Below are 13,651 nucleotides of genomic sequence, written 5' to 3'. Positions count from 1 at the left end.
CTTGATGTGACACAGAAATCCTGATGGGGGGAGCAAATGGAAACCAAGATTTTCCAAGTAACAGCTCAGCAAGTTGTGTGCTTATTTTTCAGGTGAACAAAGAGGCCTTCAAGGCAAGTTAGTGTTATATTTTGTCAAGAGTATATAATAAGTAAATCTGTGTTATATTCTCCTTCTGTACCATCCTAATCATATTCCAATACATATAATTTCTGTTCCTCAACTGATTAACATGCTAAATGTGCCATTTCCAAATTGAATGTTATCTTGGGAATATTCAGAATGTTAAAATACTCTTGGATAACTTATTTTTACATTGGTAGTGTCTCCCCTCCGTTTTAGATGTGATATTAATATTGAGTGATGTTGTTTTAATTTATTTCAGATATGTTGAATTTCTACTTGAAACCTTTCCTTATCCAGCAAAACCCAAATTCCTGAGATCTTGTCTCCCATTGAGGAAAAGGAATTCCTCATGGGCTGTGTCTATTTTATAATGCTATTAATATACTTTTAAAAATATAAATATACTATTTTATAATACTATTAATATACTTTTTTCTTTGTATGCTATGTTGTATGAATTATACAGTAAACCCAAGACAAAGAGAATAACAGATTGCAGTTGTTAAGGCAGTGATCATTCCATAAGTTGTCTGTCTGTTGGTTTAGTTAAGAAACAAAATTAAATCCTGAAGACTTGTTTTGCACCTACCCTTTTTTTTAATCCTCTTTTTCTTTCCCCTTCAAGTGATAGGTAGAGTGAAAAATCTTCCTTTTTTGGTATTCTTTTTAATTAAGATTGCAGTAACTTGTCACAGCTCTAGTCTTCTACTAAAATAGCCATGAATGCTAGGGCATTTTCTTTTCCTTTAATTTAGTGAGATGTAAACAAAAATCCGTACATCATGGTGATCTTGAAAGAAGTTTAGGAAAAAAATATGAGCAGTAACCAAGTTATAATGCTGCTTCTCATCTTCATTGTAAAATGGAACCATGGAATGGTTTGGGTTGGAAGGGAACTAAAATCTCATCTCATTCCATCCCCCTGCCATGGCAGGGACACCTCCCACTGTCCCAGGTGCTCCAAGCCCCAGTGTCCAGCCTGGCCTTGGATCCAGGGGCAGCCACAGCTGCTCTGGGCACCCTCTGTCAGGGCCTGCCCACCCTCATAGAAAAGGATTTCTTCCCAATATTTAACCTAACCCTAACTTGTTTCAGCTAAAGGCCATTTCTTCTTGTTCTGTCACTGCACGTCCTTCCATTCTATGTACGCTTAAATTATGTTGGAATATTCTATTCTACCTTGTTTTGCTGTAGTACGTGAGTATGTGGTATGTATTATGTGAGTTACTCTCTGCCTCTGTCAGTCCTGGCTTAATTTTCATGATTAATAGAGCTAAATCACTTTCAGAGGCCATCAGAAATTTCATCATTGAAACAGCAACTCTGTACAACTTCTGTTTGCTCTGCACCAGCGAGACTGCTCAGATCTGTTGCTGCTAGATGCTTTGTGCTGAGCAGAAGCAATTGCTATGAGGGTTTTGTGGGTTTCTCCTTCTTTTCCTTCCTGTCTCCTTTTTGTTTTTTGGATGTTCATTGAGAGCCATCCCCGGGGTGAGCCAGGCAGCTGTGCCCTCTTCCCTCCTGGGCTGGTGCTGGCTTTGGAGCAGAGGGAAGCGCTGCTCTGGTTCTGCTGCTGTGACTCAGCCCCAGCCAGCCCTGGTGATATGACAGGCAGGCTGTCACAAGGAATTCACTCACACCCAGGGCTTGTCCCCACAGCTGGAAAAATCCAGCAGGGATTTTAGTGCAGCAAAATGTTGGAGATGTGCTGCATGCTCTGCAGAGGCTTGAGAGTCCCCACCAAGCAAGGAAATCCAAATGCCAGGTGGATCTGTGGTCCTGGAGGGATTTCTAATCCACAGAGCCATTTCTAGATCCTGCATGTTCTCTCCCTTCAGATTAATGTTCAGGGGTGTGTGTTTTTTTTTTGCCTGTGACACAGGAATTTCTTCCATTCCTGCATTTTCTTTCTCTGCTGCAGATTTGGGGAATAAGGATTTGTTCTTGCATAAATCACCTGCAGTGAACTTTGACATGAAAGAAGAATCATGGTGGGGAGGTGGGGGACAGTAAACTTAACACTTCCAGAATGTAAATGCTCTTATACCCTAATATTATAAATAGCTTGATGCAAAAAACGCATCACACTAATATTAAATTTTGTCCTTGATGTGCTGGTGGTGAATTTGGACTGTTAAGAGTACAGTTCAACAATTCCTAACTAGGAAATCCAGTAGAGTTCAGTGCTACTCATCTCTTTAGCAATTTCTGGAAGAACTCTGTTTTTCAGGAAGTGCTACCAAGGTTGCTCTGCTTATTATTCCCATCATGGGCAGGTTTTGCACTTTCCTTTAGCAGGGGCTACATAATGTGGTACCTAAATGAGTGCCAGTGTTGGGAATACTGTGCCACCAAAGCTCTCACCTAATTCTCCCTGCATTTTCTATCAATACCCAGTGTATTTAGCAATGTTTGTGTGATTTCTTGCAGTAAAACCTCGTGTTTTGTATGCCTGTGGCTGCCAGAATATTTCAGATCCCCCTGCTTGTCCATGCTGGAGGAGCTCCCCGATGGTGTCTGGGTAGAGGCTGTGCAGGCTCAGCCAAACCCCAAGCCTCCATTCTTACTTTTCCCTTGGGGCAATAATATTGCTTTCCCTCAATGCATCCAAGGAAAACACTTTTCCCCCAAAGTGACTCAGTGTGGGGGAGGAGTGGGACACAACCAGGCAACATCCAGATTTACCCCTCTGCTTTCCTTCCCCCTTCTCTCCCCTCAGAGCTTTGGAGCTCTGTGGTGTATGTTCAGCCCCATTTTGGATTTACAGAAGCTTTTAAGGCAGTCAATTTCCAGCTGTGCCAACAACACTTGCATCAGGTTGTAGATGCAGGAGCCTGTTGAACTTGCCATCATTAAACTGAGAACTCCTGCAGGCTTCTTGAGGGCAAAAGTAGCATTATGGAATCATGGAATGGCTTAGGATGGATGGATGGCCATGAAGGCCAGAGCATTTTCTTTTCCTTTAATTTAGTGAGATGTAAACAATAATCAGTACACCGTGGTGATATTGAAAGAAGTTTAGGAAAAAATATGGGCAGTAAGCAAATTATAATACTGCTTCTCACTTCATTGTAAAATGGAACCATAGCTCATCTCATTCCACCCCTCTGTCATGGGCAGGGACACCTTCCACTGTCCCAGGCCGCTCCCAGCCCCAGTGTCCAACCTGGCTTTGAACTCTTCCAGGGATCCAGGGGCAGCCACAGCATCTCTGGGCACCCTGGGCCAGGGGCTCCTCACCCTCACAGCAAAGAATTCCCTCCTAAAATCTCATTTAAATCTCCTTTCTTTCAGTTTGAAGCCATTTAGCTGATTTCTCTTTTGTGGGCCGCTTTTGTAGGTACTCGGCAATAACAATGGTGTGGAATAATGGACCTGAGAGATTGAGGTTAAAAAATCCCTTGACATTTTGGGGTTTTTGTTCTTCTTCATTTTCCTAGCTGGGTCTTTGGCAAGATTGCTCTGCTGGGAGGTTCGCTCTGGCAGTGGGGTTCACTCACCACAAGCAGAACTCACCCACATGAATAAGGATAAAGGATAAGGTCCTGTCGCAAAGGACACCCAAAGGATGAGGTCCTGTCCCAAAGTGATGTCCTGGCTGTTCCCTGCATCCAAATGAAAGAACCTTCATGGCTTGCATGATTGGCAAAGTCTTCCTCTGGGGTGTGGGAAAGGTGACAGAGAAGTCACCAGACTGTGATACTCAAAATGGAGCTGACTGCTCTTCTCTAAAACAACCTTCATGGAATTTTGTCCATGTGTCATCCTGACATTTAATTACTTTCACTGAAAATTTAGATTTATTTTGCTCTCATTTTTGTGTGAAAGAGATTTTTTTTTCCTAATTTTTCTCCTTTCTGGACAGATCTAATAAAAGTACGCTCAGCTTTGCTGTTTATTTGTAAAACCATGTTGGTCCCATTAGGATGCGAAGTTGGTGGCCATCAGGACTCTCTCAGAAATTTTGAAGACATGCCTCAGATTGAAACCTGTTAAATCTCAGCCAATAAGGCACTGAAAATAATGGCTCTGCTTATGGAAAAAGTGATAATTTTATAAACCAGTTAAAAGGATCTATGCAAATATGGATTAATTCCATTTTTTCAAAAACCTAAGACGCATCTAATTATCTTTATTTCTTTCTCATAAAATATTTTTGAGAGAAAAATAAATCTAAGCCTCTTCTCTAATTTCTGTCCCATTGATTTTGGCATTCTTGCTGTCTGTTCCTTTTGATAGGAATGAGTGGAATTGAGATTTTGGGTTCAAGAAGCACAGATGCATATTTTTTTGCCCATGGATTGACAATTATCTGGGTTTTTTTGGTTTGGGTTTTTTTGGTTGGTATTTTTTTAACCACAAATTATTCCTGTTTAGCTGATTAAAATCTCCCATCACTTGCCTTTATTGCATTGTGCACTCCACCAAAACCCAAACTTCTCTCCCTGCCTTGTGAGTTCTGCTTCTTTTTATGGTTTCACCTGAGAACCTTTTCTTTTAATTGTGGAAGCCTGCTTTGATTTAATGGAAGTTTCTGTCCTCTGAGAATGATAATGCAATGCTGAGTGCTTTTTTTCCATAGTGATTATTATTTGTGGGCAAAACCAACTGCATACTTAATTATCCTCATTAGTGGTTCTGATTTTGAAACTGATTCAAACGAGAAACCCTTTGGAATAAAAGGTTGAGCATTGACACATTGAATCACAGTAGCAATTTGAAAAAACCATCATTTTTTGGCAGGTTTTTTGGTGGACATATAGCAAATTTATATTGTTGAGCCCTAAAATACTGGCTACCCTTACACAACACACAGCATGGGAAATAGTTCAGCATTTTGAGATTTTATACTGTGGGAAGAATTGTTCTCTCCTTAGTTGACTTGACTTAAATCCGTTGTGGGTGGTGGTGCTTAATTGGTGTTTTTGTAATTGAATTAGTTTAATATCTTCATCTCTTTGCTAATTTTATTTTTAATATCAGATAATTTTAGGCACCTGATTTAATTTTGTTTTCCATGTTAAATCTATTTTGGTTTTAGCATTCTCTCATAATTCTTCTTTAGGGCTGCTTTCACTCTTCATTTTATTAATTCCTTTTTAATAAGATTTATTTTAGAGTCTGGTCAGAGCATCTTTATTCTTGAAGTTCTTGAAGTTACTTATTCTGCTTCCACCTGAAACTTACTCCTCCTGTGAGCTGTTTTACCCTCCATCCCCTCAAACAATGAGGGATGTTCAATCCCCATCCATTCAGAGGAGCAAAAGAAATCCCTGTCCAGAGCCAGAATCAAAGCCAAAGTTGTAAAAGTACATTTGCTTTCCCCTTGCTCTAATAAAATTTATAATATTTATCAACCTTGTGTGCTAGTCATTAGATAAAACCCCTAGAGGGAGACACGATCACAGATGGATTATTGTAATGCCTCATCACTCTGATCTTTCCACAATAGCTGCAGTAATTTCTCTAGGTCACTTTGCATAGCCTGTTACTGGATAATTGAGTAGTGATAATAACATTCTTGTTTGTAAGTGTCTAATCAGGTTTTGATTCTTTTCAAATGAGGGTTTTTTTTTTTTTTCAGTTCATCAAGGGGAGACGTATTGCAGGAAAAAAAGGCCAATTTAGCCTCTTTTTTTTTCTTAAATCTCTCTTTTTAAAATCTCATTCATGGTGATCCATTATAGCATCTTGAAAAAAAATTAAAAAACATCCTAAATAGCAACACAGCCCATCAGCATTGCATCCTCCCACCCACCCAGGCTCTTTCTCCCTCCCTGTGCTCTGCAATGAGTAATCAGCATATTTGTGATTGCATTTGTAATGTTTCTACTGCTTTGAAAGGCACAGCAGTGCATTCAGAAATGTTTCATTTATCAGTTCTCTGTGTGTGTGTGTTTATGCAAAAAAGATTATCTTAGTATACTGTATTGTTTGGATGTCAACAGGGTAATTAACCTGTAGTGTGATCCTGGTAATTCAGTTTCCTTAAATATAATTTGTTGTTTAGATGGCTTCAGCCGTTCTCCTACAAAAATTGGCTTGGGTTTATTTTATTTTTTTTTTTTTTGACGGCTTTTTAGATTAATTCCACTAAATTGTCTTACAAGATATTTGTATTTACAGTGAAAAATCAATATTTTATTTTCCTCTGTTAGGGAGGCCTTCAATATTTTTTGCTGACCATATGGAAAAATGAGGCTTAAATACTCACTTTAAAAACGTTTTCAATTGTTTTGCTATAATTGGGTCTTTTGTTCTCTCTAGGTGTCTACCTCACAGGCATATGCTTTTAATGGCTGTGGCCACAATGATGTTTTCTTGCCTGCTTTTACCCTGATTTCAGGGCAGTGAAAAAGGAGCTGTCTGGCTGATAGCAGAGATAAGAGATCCTGAGGAGTTCCTTGAGTCTTAACATCCTTCTGACTCCCACCTGCCTTGCCACCTTCTTCTTCCATTTTGCCAAATACATCTCTGTTATTTAATCTCTTCCCTGTCCTCTTTTGGGGATGAAAGGGAACATCTGGTGTGGCTCTCAGGGATGATCCTGTGCAGAGCCAGGAGTTGGGCTTGATGATCCTTGTGTGTCCTTTCCAACTCAGGATATTCTGTGATCTTTGTCTTTTTTTTGCCCTGTTTCTACTGAATGTTTTTACGCGACACCTCCCGCACCAAAACAAAAGAAAATTTAAAAAACCAAACAAAAAACCCAAACCAAAACCAAACCCAAATAACTTAAAAAAAACCCCTATTTTTGAATTTTCTGAAGCCTGAAGATGCATTTAGGAATTGCTGGTGTAAGGACAGGCAAAGGCTGTGATGCTTTCAGGTTCATGCATGAGCCAGACAGGCTGAACTCACAGCACAAATGTCCATAAATGTAGACACCAAACATCCACCCAGGAGCTAAAAATGTTGGAGCACCTGTGCTGAGCTTCTCCACCTGACTGAGATGTTCAAGAAGTTGGGAAGTTTTCCTAATCCCTCTATCTGTTGGAGATGGGAGACCAAGGGAAGTGAGTGATTTCTCCCATCAAGGCAGGGCCTCAGCTGAGCCCAGGCTGGTTTTCCTACATCACCTGTGGAGAAGGCTCAAAAAACTTCTGTCCTACGCAAGGCATGATGCCTCAGGTCCTTTAGGACAAGGCTTCTTCCAGAAGGCATGAAAGATATTGATATTTTGTGTTTTTCTTAAAGTTTGATTGGAGCTTGATGAGCTGATAAGATTACAGAGGTTCTTAGTCCTTAAACCTCTTAAGGGAACGTGTCTCATCCTGCTTGGCATCTGTTTGCAAAAATTTTTCCAAATGTCAGCCTCTTCTGGAATGTGCTGTCCCATCATTATAAAAAGCAGTCCCAGGTTTCTGCAATTCCAATTCAGCACTAGGAGTTTAGACTTTATTAAATACTGTCCTTTCTTTCCTTTATTTTTCTATTTTTATTATATTCCTTGGGTTTGATTCTATGTTTCTTGTGTTTAGGCAGCTGTATTTAAAAAAAATACTATTGAAGGTGGCACATATATATCCAATAAATCTGAAATAAAACTTGATTGTTGCCCAGTTCCTCAATCACAACCTCATTAAACAGAAAAAGAGAGGGAACATTGATGTCCAAAGCTGTGGCAAACCTGAAGTTCCACTGTAACACAGTTCAGGCTGTTTCTGCAAACCTGCTGTAGTGCAGGAGAGCAGTCAACTGCTTAATTCCATAATTTATCTTTTCTGTTTTGATTTTTATTTTATCTAAATAATCTCAGTGGTCTCTCGGCTCCAGACTTTCACTTTGATTCATATCTTTTAATTTATCTATATAAATATTTCATGCTGGATTTGATTAATCAAATGGATGAGAAACAATTTTTCCCTTAGTTTGAAATTGTTATTCATTTAAGACCAAACTTTCCACTTGCAAAGACATTACAGGAACAGCATTTAGTCCTTGAAAAGGGTACAGAAGGTGAATTAAATATAAGTATCAATTAATTGTTCAGAGACATTTTACTCATATTTTTGACTGTGCTGAATGGTCTCTCAACCAAAAGTATTTCAGTTCTTTCAAGAGCTGAAGAGAAAAATGGGGCTTCAAATGGCCAATTGCAGAATAGGGGAAGAGAGCATTGGAAGAACATGAGGCCCAAAAAACCAACTTCAAAATCACACAAGTGTTATTTAAACTTACTAAAAGATGAAAGAGCACATGATGAAAAGGAATTATGTACAGCACTGAGGCTCAGCATTGCATTCTGCCACTGAGTTGAACAGATACAAAATTTTCTTTTGTTCCATGAAAGCTGCAGGAAAATTTTCACTTTTGGCATCTTTAGGGTAAAGGTTCTTGGAGCTGAAACAACGTGAAGGGGAAATATTGTGGAGGAAAGGTGTGGTGGTACCAGCTGTGGGTTTCTCTGGGTCTGGATTGAAGGCATTTGAGATGGTGTTTCATGTTCACACTCAGGTGTTTATTATTTCTTATCAGTAAAACAGTCTCACTGCTGTGAGTTCTGCAGCTTTTCATTAGAAGGCACAAAATGGCCAACAATCTCTTGTTACAAGGTCTTTTAAGACTAAACTATCCAATGAAGAACTGACACCTGGATTATTTTCTCTTTTAACCCAATAACTGATCCCACAGAGCTGCAATGGGGACTTTTCTGCCCAATTACAAAATGCCACCCAAACCCATGGAGAAGAAGGAAGAAGAAGGAAGAAGAAACCCAGGACAGCACCCTGTGCCCTCCATCTTGCTGCCATCCACAACACACTAAAAACCCCAAACCCTCAATTTCTCACCAAGTGATGCACCTACACTGCTCTCTATAATCTATTTCACACTTTTGTGGATTCTGGTCTATTCTGGAGTTTAGGAAACTTTCTCCATGGATGAGGGTCAGAGTCAGTGCTGCCCTGGGGGTCAGGGCACCCCAGAGCAGACACAGAAATATTCCCAGTGCCCTGGGTTTCCACAGAAGGGAAGAGGACAGATGGTTTCATGGCTTTTGCATTTCTTCTCTCATCTCTTTGTTGGTGCTGATCCCTCCTTGTCACCAGACTCCACACGGGGCAAGCCCAAGCTGGATGGATGCAGTGCTGTCATTTAAATGTAGGATCTTCTCTCTCACACCTTAGTGACACACCTTTCTGCCCAGGAAACAGGAGGATTGAGAAACAGCAGTTTCAGCCTGGTTTGCTTTGTAAAGCCTTAACAAAATCCCTTATAGGCAGGAATATCACAGGAGGTATTGGTCAGGTCCTTGTAGAAGACCTTCAATGCTCAGCATGCACAGACCTGGAGGAGTGACCTGCCTGAGAGAAAAGGCCACCTCTGTAAAAACAAAAAATTACTCAATTCTCAGCTGTGCCAACAGCTGCAGGTGTTGGAAATGCCACACCCAGCCTAAATGTTCCTGGCTGTGTGTCCATCCAGGTTCCACCTGCCCAGCCTGGCTCTCAGTGCTCAGTGTCCCTGGCTGGGGGAGATCAGCTCACAGCTCCACTGAGCAGCTTGCAAAGAATCATTTCAGTTGAAAAGAGATCTCTCAAGTGCCAACAGAAATTTTGCATCTGGCTGATGCATTCAGCACTTCGCTAAGCACAGCAGCCCTGTCTCCCCTGAAAATCAGGATGAATTTCCTTGGCTGTAATGCTTTGTCAGTTCCCCTTATCAGCTCCACGCACTTGAGAGTAAGAAATACTGATTGAACTTGCAAAAAATTTATCCACCTCCCATCTCCCTCCCTCTCTCCCCTCTGTTTTTCCCTCCCCCATACCTCTCTCCCCATTCTTGCAGGAGTGAGATCCTGGCTTCTATTGAGCCTTAGAATCCAGAAGTGCTTCTTGTCCTTTGATCCGATAAACTGTTGATGTTCTCCTTTATCCACTCAGCCGAGGACACAAATCTCTGCCTTCCTGCCCCAAAGTGCCTGCAGGTGCAGATTGTTTCTCACCTTTTCATTCCAGCTGGAGCACCTGAGCACTGCTGAGGTGCTGCCTTCCTCTTGCTTCCCTCCAGAATTATTGGTTTGGTAATAAATAACCCTCATCCAGGAAGAATCTTTTCTTCCTTTTCTTCCCTTACACTGTGAAATGGTGTGATCTCTGTCCAGGCCAAGTGCAGTCACTCAGCTGCAAGAGTTTTCAGTTCTGCCTTGGATGTTATTTTCTCTTTTATGATTGCCTTTTATTTTTTTTCCATTCTTCAGGTATTTCTCTTTGCTGTTTTATTTCCATAACTTTCATCAGTTTCTCCAACCACTCTCCCTTGCAACTCTTATTCTGAGCTGCTTCTCCTTTCTGAAAAACACAGTGTTTAGCTGGCTCATATTCTATCATTAAGTAACATATAATTAATTACACATCATCTTTGACTTGTCTCAGCTTCAATTAGGTTTCAATAAATCACTTTTTCTGTCATTCAGCTAATCCCTTTCTTCCTACGGAATGTTCAGGAGAAATATCTTTTTAATAAAAGCTTCTGAAATCCCATTTTTGTCATTGGATGTCTCCAATGTGGCTTACACAGTGAATTCCACCACAAAAAGCATCTGGGCTGTCAGCACTGTGTATAAGTGTGTGTATTACAGCGCTGTGATTATTTTCCAGGGATCTCGGTGTGTTTGTGGCTGCCATTAGGATGAATGTGCAGCAGATGCTGGTTTAAAATGAAGCACTATTGTACTGGCTGATGGATGCAAAGTTTGTCAAAAGTAGGGAAAGCTTCTACAGGGGATACAAAGCAGCTGGAAAAATTCATTGTTAAGTGCTGCTAGTGTGAGGCTCTAGTTCAGCTGTGCTGTGTTTGGTTGGGAAGTTACATTCTATGGAAGTGTCAAACAGAGTTCTGATATTCTCTATTTTTATGGCATTCATAATTTGGTGTTTACCTCTTTGTTCTTGGCCAGGAAATCTACTGGATTTGCTTGAATATCTGCTAAGAAGCAGCACAGCACAATAAAAGCTGGCAAATGTGAACTGTGTTTATTACTTCCACGTGAATGTCTTGTTGGCCAATGGAAATTAAATGCCCTGTTGATTGTTTCATTTGTATTTGCAGAGAAAAGCTTGTACAGCAGATGAACAGTGCTAAATTGTTTTTTTTTTTCCACTTCTCTATTATGTTACCAACAATACTGTTCTCTGCTTCAAAGTACAACTATAATTAGAAATGTGATTATGTAAAAGTGGCACCATCTTATTCACTCCTTCTGAATGAGGATTCAGCTTCTTCCTGTGTTTAGTCCTTTTGTGCCTATTTTTGCTTTCCAGATGCCTGAGTTCCCCTTGGGATTGCACCAATCTCTAGGTTTTAGGTGGAATTTATCTTGCAGGGGATTTATTCTGTGCTGGCACCTGCCTCATCCAAATGCAGGAGCTCAGCTCCACAGTTGAAATTTCTCCTTTCTGAAGCTCCAAGTGCCTTTCAACCTTCTCTGTGCCACTCATTTTTCTGCTTCATGCCAGGCATCTTTCCCTATTGGAGAGGTGTCTCTCTTTTTTTAATTTCCAAGGATTCCCAGAGCCAGTTTTGCTCTCCTTTGAGTCTCTCCTGATTGATATTTAGAATAAACACCTTTCCACCTTGTAGCTTTGTAAATTATCAAAAAAGAGAAGAAAAAAATTGTCTATTTTGTGTTCCAAACTATCATAAAATGCAGTGGCAGAGTTAGACAAGAGAGTTCATGGCTTAGCATTGGGATTGCAAGTTCTTTCTGCAGGATTAAAGAATCCATCTTGTGCTGCCCTGAAATCTGCCTCATGTCCTCCAGTGGGGTCACCTTTTCAAAAACTGATCTCTTACCAGCCTTGCTTTAGAGAATCCTGTCAAAATCCACTTCATTCATGATATAATGAAACATTCAAGCCTCTGTGTTTGTGTCAAGCAAAACTGACCATTCTTTTAAAAACAAGTGAGCACTATATGCAAATGCAAATCAGATTGATGGTATTGGAATTTATCCTACCATTTATTGGAAAAAAAAAAACATGTGTTAGGCTTATCAGCTCTCCAACAGAGTTTAGGAAGGTACTTCAGAGAAAATGTTGGGGGACTTTTAAACCACTTGGAGACTTCAGTCCCTCCAGTGAGAGCTGAATAGCCCATGGCAGAAGTGGTTAATCTGGTGCTCTGTCCAATATTGGCTCTTTCCAATGATGCAGATTCTTCAGTTTAGGGCTGGGAGTGGGACTCCATGGAATCACTTGGGAGGCAGAACCAAGATTTCCATAGGCACCTGGGTATAGAGGTCTTTAGAAAGACCTGACCAAATGATATAAAACATTTACTTAGCTGTATCTGTATTAAGTATAGACATGTGTTACTATTAAGGAGTTATGGGAATTTCTTTTCACTGTTTGCTCAGTTCTTTTTATAACTTTATAAATAATTTTTGCCTTGGGAAGACTGTAATGATAAATTTAGGGATGCTAACAGAAGCTGCCTGTGTTCCAGGCAGAAATTTAGTCTCTGGAATTTCATAGAGGCAGACTACTGATAGATTTTTGCAGGCTGTAGGAGGAGTGCTGCCTCAGCAAGTGCAGAAGTGAGCGGATCTGTGTCCGAAACACCAAAAGGGGTTTCTCATTTTACTTTTGGGTGCAAACCACTTACTGTGTTTAACCTGGCGGTACTATCTTTGAAAAAAAGAAACATTTTATTATTTTATTTATTTTATTATAATAAAATAAATAATCATCATCCAGATTAGCTTTGATTACCTTCCCTGGGCATCGCGTTTAACTTGGCGTCGCTGTCGGACCGCGCCGCGCGCCGCTGAAATTCCTCAGGTTTTCAACGTCTTGTTCTCTTTTTTTCCTTCTTGTCTTGCAGTTTTCAGTGAAGAGCTACACGCCAGTCTCTACTTTGTCAATGCATCTCTGCAAGAGGTAGTGTTTGCTAGCACCACAGGGACCCTGGTCCCCTGTCCAGCAGCGGGGATCCCCCCGGTGACGCTCAGATGGTACCTAGCGACGGGCGAGGAGATCTACGATGTCCCAGGGATCCGCCACGTCCACCCCAATGGCACTCTCCAAATCTTCCCCTTCCCTCCTTCAAGCTTTAATAACTTAATCCATGATAACACTTACTATTGCACAGCTGAAAATCCTTCAGGGAAAATCAGGAGTCAGGATGTTCACATTAAGGCTGGTGAGTCGAATCTTTTTTTTTTTTGGGTTCACACGGGATTAAGGAGGGAAGGAATTTGGGTGTTTCAAAGAGCAGATATCAGTCAAGGGAGGTTGGCCAGATGTGTAACCTCTAAACTCTTAACAATATTAAGTAATAGCATGAATTCTTTCCTCTCCTGTCCTCCCCAGTTTGAATTACTTTGGTGCTGGAAAGTCAGCTTTCCAAAGATCAGTTGAGCACAAATATAAGGAGAAACAAAATGATAATCAAATTAACAATCAAACCATGCTTGCACATTAAAAAACTGTGTGAGAAGAAGATGGATTTTGTACATGAGCTGGAAGAGAAGAGGAATGATTGGTCTAAAATCACAGCTCTCCTCATAAGTTTGTGGTCACTT

The 13,651-nt window shown here is 40.5% G+C and overlaps 1 protein-coding gene across 3 annotated transcripts in view; it reads left to right on the top strand.

Annotated features, from left to right (window-relative positions):
- The window catches only part of DSCAM (DS cell adhesion molecule), a 468,801-nt gene that overhangs the window by 52,594 nt on the left and 402,556 nt on the right, over window positions 1–13,651 (top strand). For all 3 annotated transcript variants that reach the window (XM_063180924.1, XM_063180932.1, XM_063180940.1), the window contains exon 2: window positions 12,952–13,269. In XM_063180924.1, coding sequence (XP_063036994.1) covers window positions 12,952–13,269 — 318 coding nt within the window. The remainder of the gene's footprint in view (window positions 1–12,951; window positions 13,270–13,651) is intronic.

The sequence above is a fragment of the Melospiza melodia genome, chromosome 2, assembly GCF_035770615.1.
Source record: "Melospiza melodia melodia isolate bMelMel2 chromosome 2, bMelMel2.pri, whole genome shotgun sequence".
Classification (NCBI taxonomy): domain Eukaryota; kingdom Metazoa; phylum Chordata; class Aves; order Passeriformes; family Passerellidae; genus Melospiza; species Melospiza melodia.
Note: the sequence above shows the minus strand (reverse complement) of the source record. Positions and strands in the feature narration are given on the sequence as shown.